The sequence below is a fragment of the Ammodytes marinus genome (assembly GCF_949987685.1).
Source record: "Ammodytes marinus genome assembly, chromosome: 24".
In the NCBI taxonomy this organism is placed as follows: domain Eukaryota; kingdom Metazoa; phylum Chordata; class Actinopteri; order Uranoscopiformes; family Ammodytidae; genus Ammodytes; species Ammodytes marinus.
Window position 1 is genome coordinate 10,231,874 of NC_137228.1, and position 15,158 is coordinate 10,247,031.

Here is a 15,158-nt window from a genome sequence, read left to right on the forward strand (position 1 = left end):
TCTAATTAATTTAGTTTTTTGGTCTATTATTTTGTTTTGTTTCGCCCATAGTCACATTCTGAGACATGTTGTCTAGAAACATCCCAATCAAACCCAGAAAGTTGGTTGGGGCTGGTCAACACTGGGTCTCTGCATTTCGCAGATCTAAACTAGGCCTGGCTACGTCCCTGGTTAAACCATGGACGTATGGGTTAAAGGACGTTTCCTTCTTTTCTTTCTGTCCTCCCTTTCTTTAGGACCCTGTAGCACCGGCTGATCCCGTGGAGCCTTGACGTCAGCGCTGAAAAACGGTGGGGATCCTCGGTGCGCGGCAGCAGCGGCGCTCAGAGACGCAGCGGTCTGTCCCAGCGCGCAACACAGGCGGCTGCGGAGGCTACTACAGCAACTATACTTCGCTCCTCGCCCGTTTCCCACGTACATTGAAGCCACCTGGAAGGGAATCACCGACATATCAGCATCATCTTCCCCGGGCTTTTGAACCGGTGCCCCCCCTCTTCGCCTCCCCATTCCCCGCCATGTCGTCTGCTGTCACCGAGACGGAGGAGTCGGCGCGCGGCTCCCCGCTGACCCCGCTGAAGCTGGTCGGGCTGGTGTGCGTCTTTCTGGCGCTCTGCCTGGATGTGGGTGCCGTGATGAGCCCGGCGTGGGTGACCGCCGACGACCAGTACTACCTTTCCCTATGGGAGTCCTGCTGGAAGCCGGCGAGCACCGACAACTGGCAGTGCAGCAGCACGCTGGGCTCAGGTAAAGTGCTCATTATATGTAGCCAAATAGATTTTTTCTTGAATATTAACAACCGCTTCTGTCCCGTGCAAAATTGTGCTGTTGACATGCGTCTTTAACATGCAGTAGCAGGAGCTTTTTATAGAGTTGAGAACAAAGAGTTCATAATGGCACCTAGAATTATGATGATGGAGGGATGCTTCCTCACCTGAAGGCATTTGTAGAGGAAGATGCCTAAAGAAAATAATCTGTTGACCAGTGTCATGACTCCCTGTTGTCTCTATCCAACCATTAATGACAGTCCATGGCAACCAGCGACTCAACTGGGAACCCCACATTCATTATTGTGGAGGTGAAATGAAAGGACTGAAATAGAAATAATATATATTTTTTTAATTAATAAATAAAATATCCGAACACTGAAACTGATGCAATAATCTAACCTGCCCCACAGGCTTCTGTTACTCACTCCTCTTTCCCACTCTGAAAAACTGCAGGCATGACACTGAAACGTGTGGTTAATACTAACCTTGATGTTAATGGGCGCACAAGTGGCTGACTGCCACAGGTCCTTCAGGGAAGAATTAGGTGGAAACAAGGGCCACAGCGCCGAAAAGGTGAACGCAAACAGTCAGTAGCCTACATGGATGCCTTAGAGCTCAAAGGATTTGTTGATCTTGAATACTACAGAAACTTATACTTTTGATCATTGATGAATCGTTTTTAATCATAGAAAATGCAGTGGTCTCAGCTTTTCGAATGTGAATATTATCAGGTGTTCTTTGTCTTCTATGTTAGTAAATTAATATGTTTGAGTTTTGATAGCTGGTAGGAAAAAGTAAGTTATTTTTTAACGTGTCACCTAGGACTGTGAGAAGCTTTTCACTTTTTTTCTGACATTTTAAGGACCCAATCTTTCCTAGATGAACCGAGAAAAGTAATCAGCAGATTATATTTATTTAAAAACATTATGAAAGCAAAGTTTTATTTTTCTTAAGCCTATACAAAAAGCCCAAACATGCTGAGACCTGGTCATCTTTTGCTACTTCATAACAATAACCATGAAGATTATTAACGCTGCAAAACGGCCACCACCTTCATAGTCAAGTACATCAACTCCCCTGGGTGTTGCCATTTACCTGCACTTAATTCATTCATTTGTCAACAAAGGAGACAGAAGGGAGAGGAGTAGGGAGCTTATCCTGTCTTGCTATTATTATCTTTTATCATCCTCTCCTCTTCTTTGTTGTCTAGAGAAATGATGGCCTTGTTGTCGCGCCCAGGAGGGAGGTCTATGCAGTTTTGGGGGGCGAAGAGGGAGAGATGGGTGGATTTATCGTGTGGATGCTGGAATAGGTTTCCAGGGGAACCAGAGTTCACCAACGTTAATTTAATTGAGGTGAAAGTGGCTTTATTTACTGCCGCTGTGGCGCTAAGAGACGACTGGTGCTAATTACACATGGGGCCAATAGAAAGGAATAATTTATAAGGTCTTTAAGGCGTCGCACATTGTGACAGACACCATCTATCTGTATTTGTGTGTGTGTGTGTTTTTCTGTCTGTGTGTCTTTCTGTCTGTCTTTCTGACACTCTCTGTCTGTCTATCCATCCATCTATTAATCTATCTCACTGTCTGCCTGCTGAGCTGGTGTGGCCTCTGCTTCTCTCTGTGGATGCAAGTAAATGAAAGAGTGAGTGAGTGAGTGAGTGAGTGTGTGAGTGTGTGTGTGTGTGTGTGTGTGTGTGTGTGTGTGTGTGTGTGTGTGTGTGTGTGTGTGTGTGTGTGTGTGTGTGTGTGTGTGTGTGTGTGTGTGTGTGTGTGTGTGTGTGTGTGTGTGTGTGTGTGTGTGCTCAGCTCCTGGGAGAGGAGGTGCAGAGAATGTAACAACAGCGAAAATCAGAGTGTGACATGAAATATTCAGCCGGGCTTCAGAAGAGACTGTCCAGAAATAGGTCAGCCCAACATGGTAGCCTCTTATTGGCACACAAACACACACACACACACACACACACACACACACACACACACACACACACACACACACACACACACACACACACACACACACACACACACACACACACAGACATTATGACCACAACTTTCTGCAGGTCCTCCCTTTATTGATGTATTTCTTCCCTTTTCATACATATACTAGATACACGACCAAACACCAGAACCATGGCTCTCTAATTAGATGTCATACTACTGTCATGCCCTGACAGTTGTGTGTCATGAGCGTGTGAGCGAATACACACACACACACACACACACACACACACACACACACACACACACACACACACAGACTTTGACCTTAAAAAAAACATAGTCTGTGCCAGCCCCCTTGGCTTATTCCAGCACCTTGAGACACACCAAAGCAGCATTTTCTGTTTATTCATCTCATCCCTTTCACACAGTCTCGTGAAATTATTTACTATTTTTCGCAATAATTTGAAACTGAAATCGATCTGAGCAGAAAAATTGCCTTTTCGTCATCCTTCAGCTTTAGAGAGCAGAGCCAGCAGCATAGTGCAGATCCTGCTGAAGTTGACGCTGACTAATTGGCTTGCTCATGGGCACTTCAGCATAGGGGTGTCTGAACCTGGCGGACCTACTGTATGTTCTGTTATAGAAGAAGTATAGAAACTGCGCTGACCTTTGAGGAAACAGAATGTCAAAAAGAAATATGTATAAAGTATAAACTGCTCCACAAGAGAGAGGAATGGTTTGCAGTTGAGATTTATAGTTGTTCCTTTTATAGTTTAATTGGAAACTATAAAATGGCGACAGCTTTACAGTAACGGCTGTGTTTGCAGATCGAGAAAAACAAAACTCTCACTAGCTCTTTAAAGACCCTATAAAAGGTTCAGAGAAAAATATTTTGACACTACGCCTGATGTGGTCCAGGGACCTGTAAAGACCACAGGTACGCAATGCATCCTAGGGTTTAAATCAACAATGGAAGGGGCGCCCTTAGCTCAGTTGGTAGGGCGTCCCCCCGGGCCGGGCACAGCAGCAGACCCGGGTTTGATTCCCACCCGCGGTCGTTCTCTGCATGTCACTCCCCTCTCTGCCCCATTTCACCTCTGTCTCTCTGCACTATCAATAAAGCATAAAAATGCCCAAAAAACATCTAAAAAAAAAACAATGGAAAAGGATGCACTTGTCTTTGGCTCTTCTTGAAAACGTGCTTAATGCTGTAATGTATTTTAAACAACTTCACATCTTGCATTTCTAAGTGATTGGACTGGGATGGAAAAACAAAGGCAACAAGTGTGGATGACAAGAGAAACAGAACTATTGTGTAAAGAACAGCTGCAGTAATGGGGAAATGAGCTTTGATAACTGATACAGACACAAACATATATTGTTATGAGTATCAGACACCTACAGTATATATACAGTAAAAATACATGATTTTAACATGCTGGTCTGATATTGATAAGCTGAGTGTCTGTAAATGAACATTTTTAAACAGGCTTTTATAGACCACTTCAGACAACTCAAAGACGTTGGTATGATGACATGTAACGTGTGAGTGGTTGAATAAAGGTCATTAAATCGTACAACTTACAGGCTTGACGTGAGTCATCTGTGGTAGGCTTTTCAGCCTCTTCCAATATTATTAAGTGCCAGTGAGCTTACACACACACACACACACACACACACACACACACACACACACACACTGACACACTTGTTAAAAAGGTGTTTGAACCCTAAGAAGCTGCACCTGCGTTCATTCTCTTTAATTCTCACCCCCCATCTTTCCCCACCCCCCACCCTTTCATTTCCCACCTATGTTTCCCACTCCCCATTCCTTTACCTTAACTCAGATCTCACAGTTTATACTCAAACAAGTAAACCAACAACAGAAAAAAGTACAACACCAATGGCCTCAAATAAAACCAGAGCACGATTTGATGTTGAGAACAAACAACATTTTTTGTCATTCACCTGACCTTGAGCGAAGACTTTTCCCAGGCTCACTGTGTGGGATGTGGTCACCGCCTGAGAGATACCATCGCGGAAGGCAAGGGAAACCCTGCTGTGTTTTTATCTTTTGCTCACAGCAATTTTGCATGCGGTCACATTTGCACATTTTGAGGAATAAATGCCAAAGGATTTAAAGCTGCTTTCAAGTAAATTGAGTAGAAAGCGGTGTCGTTTTTGGCCTGTTCTGACCCACATTCACCTGTCTTTGTTGAGACAGATTGGAGATCAGTCGCTGTCGAAGACCTTAAAAAGCTCCATACAGCGCTGCCCCCCTCCCCCTCACTCTCCAGCCCCTTCTCATCTTTCTCTATCAGTGTATCGATCCAGCCATTGCTCTTTACTCGGCGGGCCTTCTTTCATCTGTACTTATAAATAGATTGATCCTTTTCCTCATCTCATCTTTGTTTGTTCGTCAGTCATTACCTTTTGCCGTCTTTTTTTGTCCTTCCTTCCCTTGCCTCTCCCAACCCATTGTCCCACTGTTTCTAATGCTAATCTTTCTCCGTTATCCTCCTTTTTATTCATCTCCATCTCCATCCTTCCTTTTTCCATTTCCTCCAGGGTCAAGTCCCAGCGGCTCTCTCTCTCTCTCTCTCTCTCTCTCTCTCTCTCTCTCTCCACCCCACCCCTCTCCTTACCACCTCCTGCTCTGCGTCTGACTCCATCTCTCCTCTCAGTGAGCTCAGACCCCCCGAGACCAAGTGCTCTATTTGTAGCCGGGGCTGAAAGAGGAATGGGAAATGATGTGCCATTCACTTCTGTGGCAGGCGGGCAGGCAGACAGACCGACAGGGGAATAGCCAGGAACCTACAGCTCTTGCTCGTCATCCACAATACACACATGCACACACAGAAGCTTGCACACACACACACACACACACACACACACACGATGGGGGAAAGGGATGTGCGTGTGCCAAAACACACTTAATCCTTTTTCGTGGATGCAAATCAAGCTTTCTTCAAAGCATTTGTGGTATCACAGCAGCAGCAGCAGCAGCATATGAAAACAGCCTGCAAACCTGTGTCTTAAAGTGTGTTTAAAACACACATTCTAAACCATCTGTGGACATAACAGAACAAAAATCGTCTTAAATAGAGCTGTTCCTCGGGCATTAACTCGCGATCATTATGTTTTTTCTTCTTGAGCATAAACATCCTGCGTTTGAACTTTCATCCGCCGCGTTCACTTGGAATACAGGCTCCTTTTTCATATTTTGGTCTTTAAATTGGTTTTTGATTTAATCGGAAGCGTTACAAAGGAAATGAAAAGGTTTTAATCCATTGTGCCAAATAAATGGATTCTAGGACCAGTTTATTAACACTTCAGATCTGATAAATAATGCTGAATATTTGTATTTTGTCTGCATGAAAGACATTAATCGATCAACTGATTAGTCGATCAACAGAAATTTAACTTTGTTATGATTGTAATAACTTTTTGGATTTGTCACTTTAGTGTCTGGGAAACTAAGCCAACTTAGTTAAGATATTAAGTGGCCCATCAAAAAATTAAACTGATACATTAATGGATAATTGTCATTTGCTACAGTGACACTTTTCAGTATGTGTAACTTGACAGGTGAATGAAACCGTGACCAAGAGGGAGCTAATGTAGACCTGGGAACAGAGTCTGCTGTCGTGCTAGCGGCTCTGTCAGGCTTCACAGTGGGGCCTCGAGCGAAGCAAAACCGCTGGCATGCTAACATGCCCTGTTTAGCAGGTATAATGTTTACCATCTAAATGTAGCGTGTTAGCATGCTTACATAAGCTATTAAGCACTGAGCAAACAACAAAGCACAGCTGCAGCTGGGGAAATCCTGAAGAGATCTCTGCGTTGCTTTTATAATTTATGTATTATGTGTTGCAGTTGTACAGAACCCTGAAGCCCCAGAGCTTTTGTCAGCAGCCATCTCTGAGCCATTTTTTTGCCCTTATTAAAAAAATACTTGTTGCTTCGGTTAGAGGCTCCTACATTATGGTCTCAGGTCTGGTATTGATCCAGAGGTAGGCTAATTGTTGGTAATGGGTTGGTTCTTGTCATTAGCTTTTTCAGGTACAGTTTGTAAGATTGACATTAGGACTACTGCAGTAGCCTTGGCAGTGTTAAAATGACAACTGACAAATGTACTATAGGCTACGTGCGATATTTAGACTTTTTAGATTTTTGATTTTATATTTGGTGCTACAGGGGGCGATGTGTTTGACTGTTATGAGACAGGAACCTAAAGTACTGCAGCAGTGACAGCTCAGAGCAGCTTTTACAGCAAAGACAAAAAAAATGTGACAGTGCAGCGCAGTAATCCTGTCACATGAGGAACAGTCACAGGACAGCGAGAGGTATTTCTCCCAGCAAAGCGGCACAATGTGTGTGTGAGAAACTTATACATTAGAGAGCAGCACTAATTTGCAAAGATACCAAAGAGAGTGTGTGTGTGGGAGAAAGAAAGGAATTTTTTATTTATTTATATGGTACATACTATAGTTGCCCATACGTTTTACAGTGCTCCTGGCGCAGTTTAAAAAAAAATCAAATCTGCTATAGTGAGAGGGACAGAGAAAAAAGGGTTTGCATATTGTATGTGCATGAAAGATAAAACACTGAAGAGTTTTACATTTGAAACTCTCACTTACTGTGTGTGTGCGCGCCTGTGTGTGCGCACACACAGTATGTGCTTGATCTGTTATTCGTTGCCTATAGGTTTCACACTTTTTATGGGTTGGTATCTTGAGGGAAGTTAAATATAAATGATTGATGAACCACCTGAGCCCCTACCCCCCCGCACCCCCCCACCCCCTCCCCAGATCAGAGACAAGGCTTGTAGCCAGGAAACATTATAATGAAGCTGAATGGGTGTTTGTCCAGAAAAGGATCTGCAATGCAACCCCCTAATCAGCAGCATCGTTCAAAATGACAGTAAGCAGTTTCTGGTGGCCTTGCACTCGTTATACAAGATGCTTCTGATTGCACTAAAGGGTCTATCTCTTTCTATCTCTCCTCTCTTCTCTCTAATTGTTTAATTTCCTCCTTCACTGTCCGGCTTCCTATAATCAATCCACCTCTGCATCTCATCCTCCACCCTTTATCTCCGTCTCCCTTTCTGCCTCTCAATCTCTCATCTTTTCCTTATCTACCCCTCTACCATCCATCTTTCATAAGCATTTTTTTTTCTTTTTTGGGCCACGCTAGAGCTGTTAATTTAAGGCATCTTGCATATTTACACAATTTAAATCGCTGTAAAATGAAATTTATTATTAATTTGTTTTCGTGTGTTTCAGGGACACAACTTAGACTTAAGACCAGATGTTAACTTTGACAGACTAATTTGTTCCGCCAATGGTCTTCACAGTGTGGCCCTTTGTTGTTTATGGCATGCGAGATGTTGACTTCAATTAGTAACAGTTACGCAGTAATGTCTCTCTTAAGATTGTTATGTTAGCCATGAAAAGTTGCAGATCATACCAACAACTTTGCGTCAGAAGTTGATGGTACAACATACATCTTTCAATAAATTGTGCAGACAACTCACCAAGAACTTCAGCTCATTCAGTTATTCATCCCTTTTTCCTTTCTTCTCGTCTCACGCTGGGGTTCATAAACCTCCAGCGATAAATTCCACTCAAGTTCAAACCTTTTCAACTCTATTTTTGCCTCACTTTGAATTTATGCCCAAATACATCTTTCTGCTGCCTTAAATTGGCAGACGTTTGGAAGACAGAGAAAGCAGGATGCCCACAAATCGTGGGCATCCTGACGTTTGAAGTCATACATTGTACCACGTGTGTGTGTGTGTGTGTGTGTGTGTGTCTGTCTGTCTGTTTTTTGTGTGTGTGCTTGTGTGCTACTCCAGAGTGCATCAAGGCACGGCACTCCCTATATAGACACCCGGACAGATTTTTGATAACCTGCCAGCAATGCTCTTTAGCCGAGGCTTTTTGTCAGCTCAGGTATACTAAGTGCCCTCTCTCTCTGTCAATCTCTCACACACACACACACACTCTCTCTCTCTCTCTCTCTCTCTCTCTCTCTTCATTACTTTCACTCAGCGCTGTTCTGTCCCCAGCCCCTCCACGCCCTTCTCACCTCCTCCTCCTCTTCTTGGCATGTCTTTTCATGCTGCCCTCTCTCCGTCCTTGTAGCGTTATGTTTCTCTCTTTTATCGCCCATCGCCCGTCTCTGAAGACGCCTACCAAGCCTCTCTTCATCTCACTTCAACTTGTCCCCTCCCGTTTGTCCCTCAGCTCCCTCTTTGTTCCTTTGTGGTTCCTTTACACACTCGTTTTTCATCCTTTTTCATCCATTTTCCCCCACTTTTATTCTCTCCTTTCTGCTCTTCTATCGGTCCATTCTTCCTTCATCACTTGCTTTCCCATTCCTCCTTTCTCTCCATCTTCCCATGTGTCCTCCCCCCTTATTTTAAAGGTGGAGTCAGCAATTCTGGAGAAAGTTTGTGGTCAAAATCCATTTTTCTCAAAATAAATTTGTGCATCTCTGCTTTTTTTCAGCACACACACACACACACACACACACACACACACACACACAGTACAGGGTACAGACAGATCATGAGGAGATATTCACTGATTTTGACAGCAAGTGATTTTGATCATGTGTTCTCAGGAACCACTGTCTTTACCATTAACTCCCTTTCCTGGCTTCACATTCCTTTTCCCCTATCTTTCTCTCTTACCTTTCTTTTTTCCAGTCCTCTTTCCATACCCCCTTTTTACTGTAATATGTTTAGCTTGCTCCCCTTTATGTTTCCTTAATAACTACACATTCCCTCCCCATTCCCTATCTTCACCTTTCCTACTCTCTTCTTTTCCTCATTTTCCTTCCATTGGCTTTTGACTTTTTCATATCTTTGTCATCCCTTTCCTTTCTCCCAATAGACTCCCTTCCTAGTTCCTTACCCTTTTTCTATATTTCATCATCCTGTCCTCACCTCTTTCGTCTATCTCCCTCCTAATGAACAAACTGAGTGTTGAAAATGAAATGTCTCCTCTGGCTCGCCTCACTCTGAGTCTCATGCGTTCACTGTATTGCATTTATTCATGAATCTCTTTAAGTGTTTCGGGGGAACATGTTGCATGCATGTTATGTCACTTTCTTCATCTCTTGAACCCTTTTTTCTGTCCGCCTCCCTCCATCACCCCTTGTCTTTCCTCCCTCGTTTTTCTCGTCCCTTTCTCCCTCCCTCCTTCCCCTTCCAGACTGGCAGGTTGCTACGCTAGCCCTGTTGCTAGGTGGCGGGGCCCTGGTGCTGATGTCATTCCTGGTGGCTCTGGTTGCCGTGTGCATCGGCACGAGAAGACGGTTCTACGCGCCCGTCGCCCTCATGCTATTTGCCGCAGGTCAGCGCACGCACACTCCATACAATGAACACATAATCACACCAGTGCTGGGTCGAAAGGCCACACACTCACCATTTGCTGAAATACACACGCCTAATGACACGCTCACACTTAATTAGCCAATTTAGACAAGGTAACTGGAAGGTTGCTGGGTAATCACATTGAAAACGGGCATGCATTTAAATGATAACCCTCACTTATTCATCAAATGGGCACACAGACCGCACACACACACATTGCTCCTCTCTCCCTCAAACTCATTTAGGAGAAAAATCTTATTTTCATGAGTCGAGCCCAGCAGGGCAGCTGCGCGCCTGTCCATTTAATTTCCCCAGCTGGCTGCAATCTGAAGTTGGACAAATGTCAGGTTTCATCATTTTGCCCCCCATTCTCACCTCCCAGAATAATTTTTAAAATTGCCTCTTTTTTTCTCTCTGTGTGAAATTTTTAATTTTTTCTTACAGTAACTGGATGTGTTGCCTGTCAGACATTTTTCTTCTTTTTTCAATCACGCTGTGCAAACCGCAGGAGTTAGAAATGGCACTAAAGAGGAAATCTTCTCAACTTGAAAGGATAGTGTAGAGATTTTACAGAAGCAACATGGACCGGGAGACTTCCTATCCATAAGAATACTTTCAAAGCATGTGTGTGTGTTAGAAAAATGAAAAGGTATTGACATCTGACTGCTCGTTCAAATAGAATAATCTTGCACGCTGTAATGCATGTTGGAAGCTCTTTTTGGGGGTCTTAAGCCTCAGTAAAGCAAACAGACAGTGTGGCATTTTGAGCTTGAATACATATGGAGGTAGGAAGTGAGACACTGGTTGTAGAAGTATTTTCTTTCAGGCTGTAATTTCCCCTACCCTTTCCTGCGAGATTTTCCAAGAAATCTTGGGATTTTTCCCCATCAGGTTTGGCATGGCAGGTGGCTTAAAATACTAAGCTTTGGCTGCCATCTCTATACAAAAGAATCCAGTCACGAATCACAGATGCTTTTTTTGCGATTCCGACCCAGAACAATTGTGCTGTTATTGCCAAATCCATCCAGAATAGATCCAGAATCTGAAAGTGAACTGATTTAAAACAAACTGTGTTAGTGGGTTTCCAAAAAAGGATAGAATGCAGCTTTCCATTAGATTTTTAAAGACTTACCGGCATGCTGAACATCTTGTTTTAGCTGCCCTCCAGTGGCGTAAATTCTCACCTTGCTGCAGTGATATAGAAGTTTAGTCCAGGGTGTGTCTGTGCGCAGTGATGTCCCTTTGTGCAACTGAGCACATTTTCTGACCACACCCAAATAATCAGATTTTTCTCAACAAAGTGGCTTTAAAATATTTACAATGCAAGTGACTTTGAAAGATTAGTATTCCAAGTGCAAGTTAGATCTAAGGGATGAAAACAGAAGATGTTTGTAACCATGTTTTCTTCTTGCGAGGCTGATCCAACCATAAAGCAACTGGAACAAGCTGTTAAAAGTAGATTATGTTGTTTGTCCCTTTCAACAGCACTGTGGATTGCAACGCGGCCATACGCTCATTAAACTGCAACTGAGGCGTTTCGCTTTGCAAAGAGACAAAACAGCGCTGCTTCAAATGAATAATTATCAACACTTCAAGCACACATAGTTATGTAAAATATCAATCTCAGAGCTGGGAAAACTTAACATTGTGATATGTTGATATTTGAAAGCTGAACACAGAGACAAAGGGTCACCCGCAGTGAATGATAGATGTAAAGCACTACTGCTTAACAACCAACTCTTCAAGGCTCCTTTACACAATGTGTTAATATTTGAATTTTATTTGTGGACATTATGCATTCTTTCTTTCTTTCTTTCTTTCTTTCTTTCTTTCTTTCTTTCTTTCTTTCTTTCTTTCTTTCTTTCTTTCTTTCTTTCTTTCTTTCTTTCTTTCTTTCTTTCTTTCTTTCTTTCTTTTCTTTCTTTCTTTCTTTTTTTCTCTCCTCGGTGCAGGGAAAGAGCCAGAGCTTGTTTATGTTCCCCCAAGATGAATTCCCTTTGAAGAAATAACGATTGATGTGTTCCCCTTTGTTCCACTGCCATCCATATACCCCACCCCCCCAAACAACACCTCCAACTCTCCTTTTTAAACGTCTATCTCCTTGCCCATTCGTCCCCATTCTCCTCTTGTCCTCCTTTTCCCTCTCATCCATACTGAGGGGCACTTTACACTGTGAAAACGTCACAGTTTTCCAGTTTTTGGTTTAAAAAAAAAACCCGTTCAGACACAATTTATCTGACATCTTCACCCGTACACAAGTTTTCAGAGGAAACGGGCCGAAATCGCTGTAGCAGCAGTGCCAAGCCAATAGTCAGCGGTGACACAGCCTAGTAGATAGCTCTTCCAGTACAATTTGATGCATAAAACCTTACTGTAACCGAAAATTAATGCCACTAACGTTCATAAAGCGGTTGGTGTAAGCTTGGGGTTACAAATATTGTAAAAGACAAGCTTTCTGTCCCCTTATTTCACCGCATTGAACTCGTAAAAACAGAAGACTTGCTGATAGTGAAGGGGCTTCGTGAGCGGATACCTTCCTGTTAGGCGTACTTCAAAATAAAAGTCAACTCACGTGTGTCCACTGTCCAGTGAAATACTATTAATGTTTAGCCAGTGAAATTCTTTTACTTTGCTCCTTTTGTTGAACAGTAGCCGCTAGCTTAACCGCTGCACGCTGATAGTGTTTTTAATGTAGAGAGAGCCATGTCCCTGCCCTGGCATAGAAGCTACACACGTTTATTTGGCTAGAAAAACCGGCAGAGCACAAATCTTTCCCCAGACAAAGTGGCCGGTGGTCTCAATAATTTACTAATCGCTTAGACTAAATTGGCGAGTGTTAGGCTATATTTTAGCCCTGCACGTCACTCTCCACTGATCACAGTAATGGTGCCGTGGAGACACCGTTCATGTTGTCTTCTAACTTTATAACTCGCTTGTGTTGTGGGTATTTTGACAGCAAATGTTATAGACTACGCATGTGTGAGGGTGGAGCCGTGACGTCAGCGTTATCAGGGGAAATGGTTTCGGTGTTTACAGGAAACCAAAACCGTTAAGTTTTCCAAAAAATCCTCCCTGGGAGGTGATCTCAAAAACCTGCGGTTTCATGCCTGCGTTTGCTGTTTTCCTGTAAATGATATAGTGCAACCGCGGGAATTTTTCCGCGTTTGCACCGTTTCGTGTTGTCGTGTAAAGTGCCCCTGAAACTCATCCTGTTTTCCTTGACCCTTTATCATCCCAACATCCCTCCACCTTCTTGACTGTTCATGTTTGATTTACTTTATTTTATATTATTGAAACAGAGCACCCCCTGCAATTTTTCTACTGTTTCTAAACCGCTCTATGCGCCACTCCTAAAAATACTTTTAAGAGAAAGAAAGAGCTCCCCCTGAACCCTGAAGTCATTAAACTCTACAGTAGACTCATTTGGCATCAAAGGGAAGTGTGTTCAGAGTGTGTGCTTCATTTCGATCATTCTTAATTAATAACTAAAGAAATGATTGGCCCCCTACTGTGCCATTTTGAGCCTTTTAAGCGCAACTATATCTCTTCCTCGATTGCTCCCGTATTTGTGTTTTTGTAAAGCTGTTGTTTTATAGTTTGATAAATTGCGTAGGTAGGTACGTCAACATTTTCAACATTTACAACCCTTCTGCCTCTTCCAGCTGGCACACCCGGAGCTGCAATTTTCTTCCAACCTTGCCTCCTCATGTTTAGTTTCACCTTTGTGACTTTAGACAGGTGTCCCATTCCAACAAATACTAATACTCATGCCCCCGTAAGCCCATAAGTTATTCTTATTTGTTTCCAACTGCATGCATTGCCTTCAATTGATAACGGCACCCGGAAAACCGTGTATACTTTCCTGACAGCTGACTGGGAGACCTGTTTTATGGGCGGCGCATACTGTTGATTGAACATGTACATTAACAAAAAGAAATATCACTTATTTCTGTTCTTCACATTGCCTTGTACTTACCACATACACGTTTCCCCCCACAGTTGTGCTCCAGGCCTGCAGCTTGGTCCTCTACCCCATCAAGTTCATCGAGAGCATCAACCTGAGGATCTACCACGAGTTCAACTGGGGCTACGGCCTGGCCTGGGGCGGCACCATCTTCTCCTTCGGCGGGGGGATCCTTTACTGCCTCAACCCCAAGAACTACGAGGAGTATTACTAGCTCCTCCCGGTAAAAGCAAGAGGATAACACTACAGTGACATGCTGGGAGAGGTATTTCATTTGGGGGGTTTTTCCTTTAAAAAAAAAATCCAGAGAACTGTGAGGATTGGATTACTGTACACTGGTGGTGCAAATAAATGAAATTACCGCAGGCTTCCCTCGTTGGAGACAGCAGTCGGGAGGGATTTTCTTTTCTTGCGCTGAGGCAGATGGGTATTTCAGCCCTAAAGTCACCTGATTGCTTCCTAGGGATGGGTTAGGAGAGTGGGAAGTGGGAGTGGCTTATGCCTCGGACTTAACACCTGGGAGAACGGACAAGGATGGAGCTTTACAATGACTGTGCCACCTCAGTTCCTTTCTGCCATGTGAACTAAACTTCAAGAACTCTTCTTTCTGTATGTGTCACTAGTAGGCTACCAACGCAATCTATTGACTCTGTTACTTAGGAAACAGGATGTCAGACTTGGAGGCTTTCACTTGCACGTTTTACGCACGCATGCACATGCAAAAGGCCCGTGTGTCTTCACCTGTAAACCTTAGGCTAAAAAAAATCACATCCCCAGTCTCCAGTTCCATCATCCTTAGTGCTTAGGTTAGTTTGTGTTGCATTTTTTTTTCATTGATTATTTTTTTATTCAGGGTCCTATGGAGCACTTAAACTTTCGCAAGGACGTGGAAGAGGATAAGACGCCACGGTTGTGCTTCCAAACTTTTCTTAAGTCAGATATATTCCTCCCGGGGCCAAGCGATAGAAGGGAGGATTAAAATAAAAAGACTCCCCGCTCAATATTCCACCATCGACCCAATCGTCCGTCGCCGCGGCAACCCACGGGGGTGTGCACATGCGGCTGTCATCATTGATTAGCCGTGATCGCAGGCTTGA

General features: G+C 43.5%; 1 protein-coding gene across 1 annotated transcript; it reads left to right on the forward strand.

The window, feature by feature from the left end:
- Window positions 1–515: 515 nt before the first annotated feature.
- Window positions 516–14,275, forward strand: LOC307270075 (transmembrane protein 47-like; the record flags this gene model as incomplete). Its single annotated transcript, XM_080053216.1, has 3 exons — window positions 516–744; window positions 9,937–10,077; window positions 14,097–14,275. 3 exons carry the CDS (start codon window positions 516–518, stop codon window positions 14,273–14,275), a joined length of 549 nt encoding a protein of 182 aa, XP_079909342.1.
- Window positions 14,276–15,158: the final 883 nt, after the last annotated feature.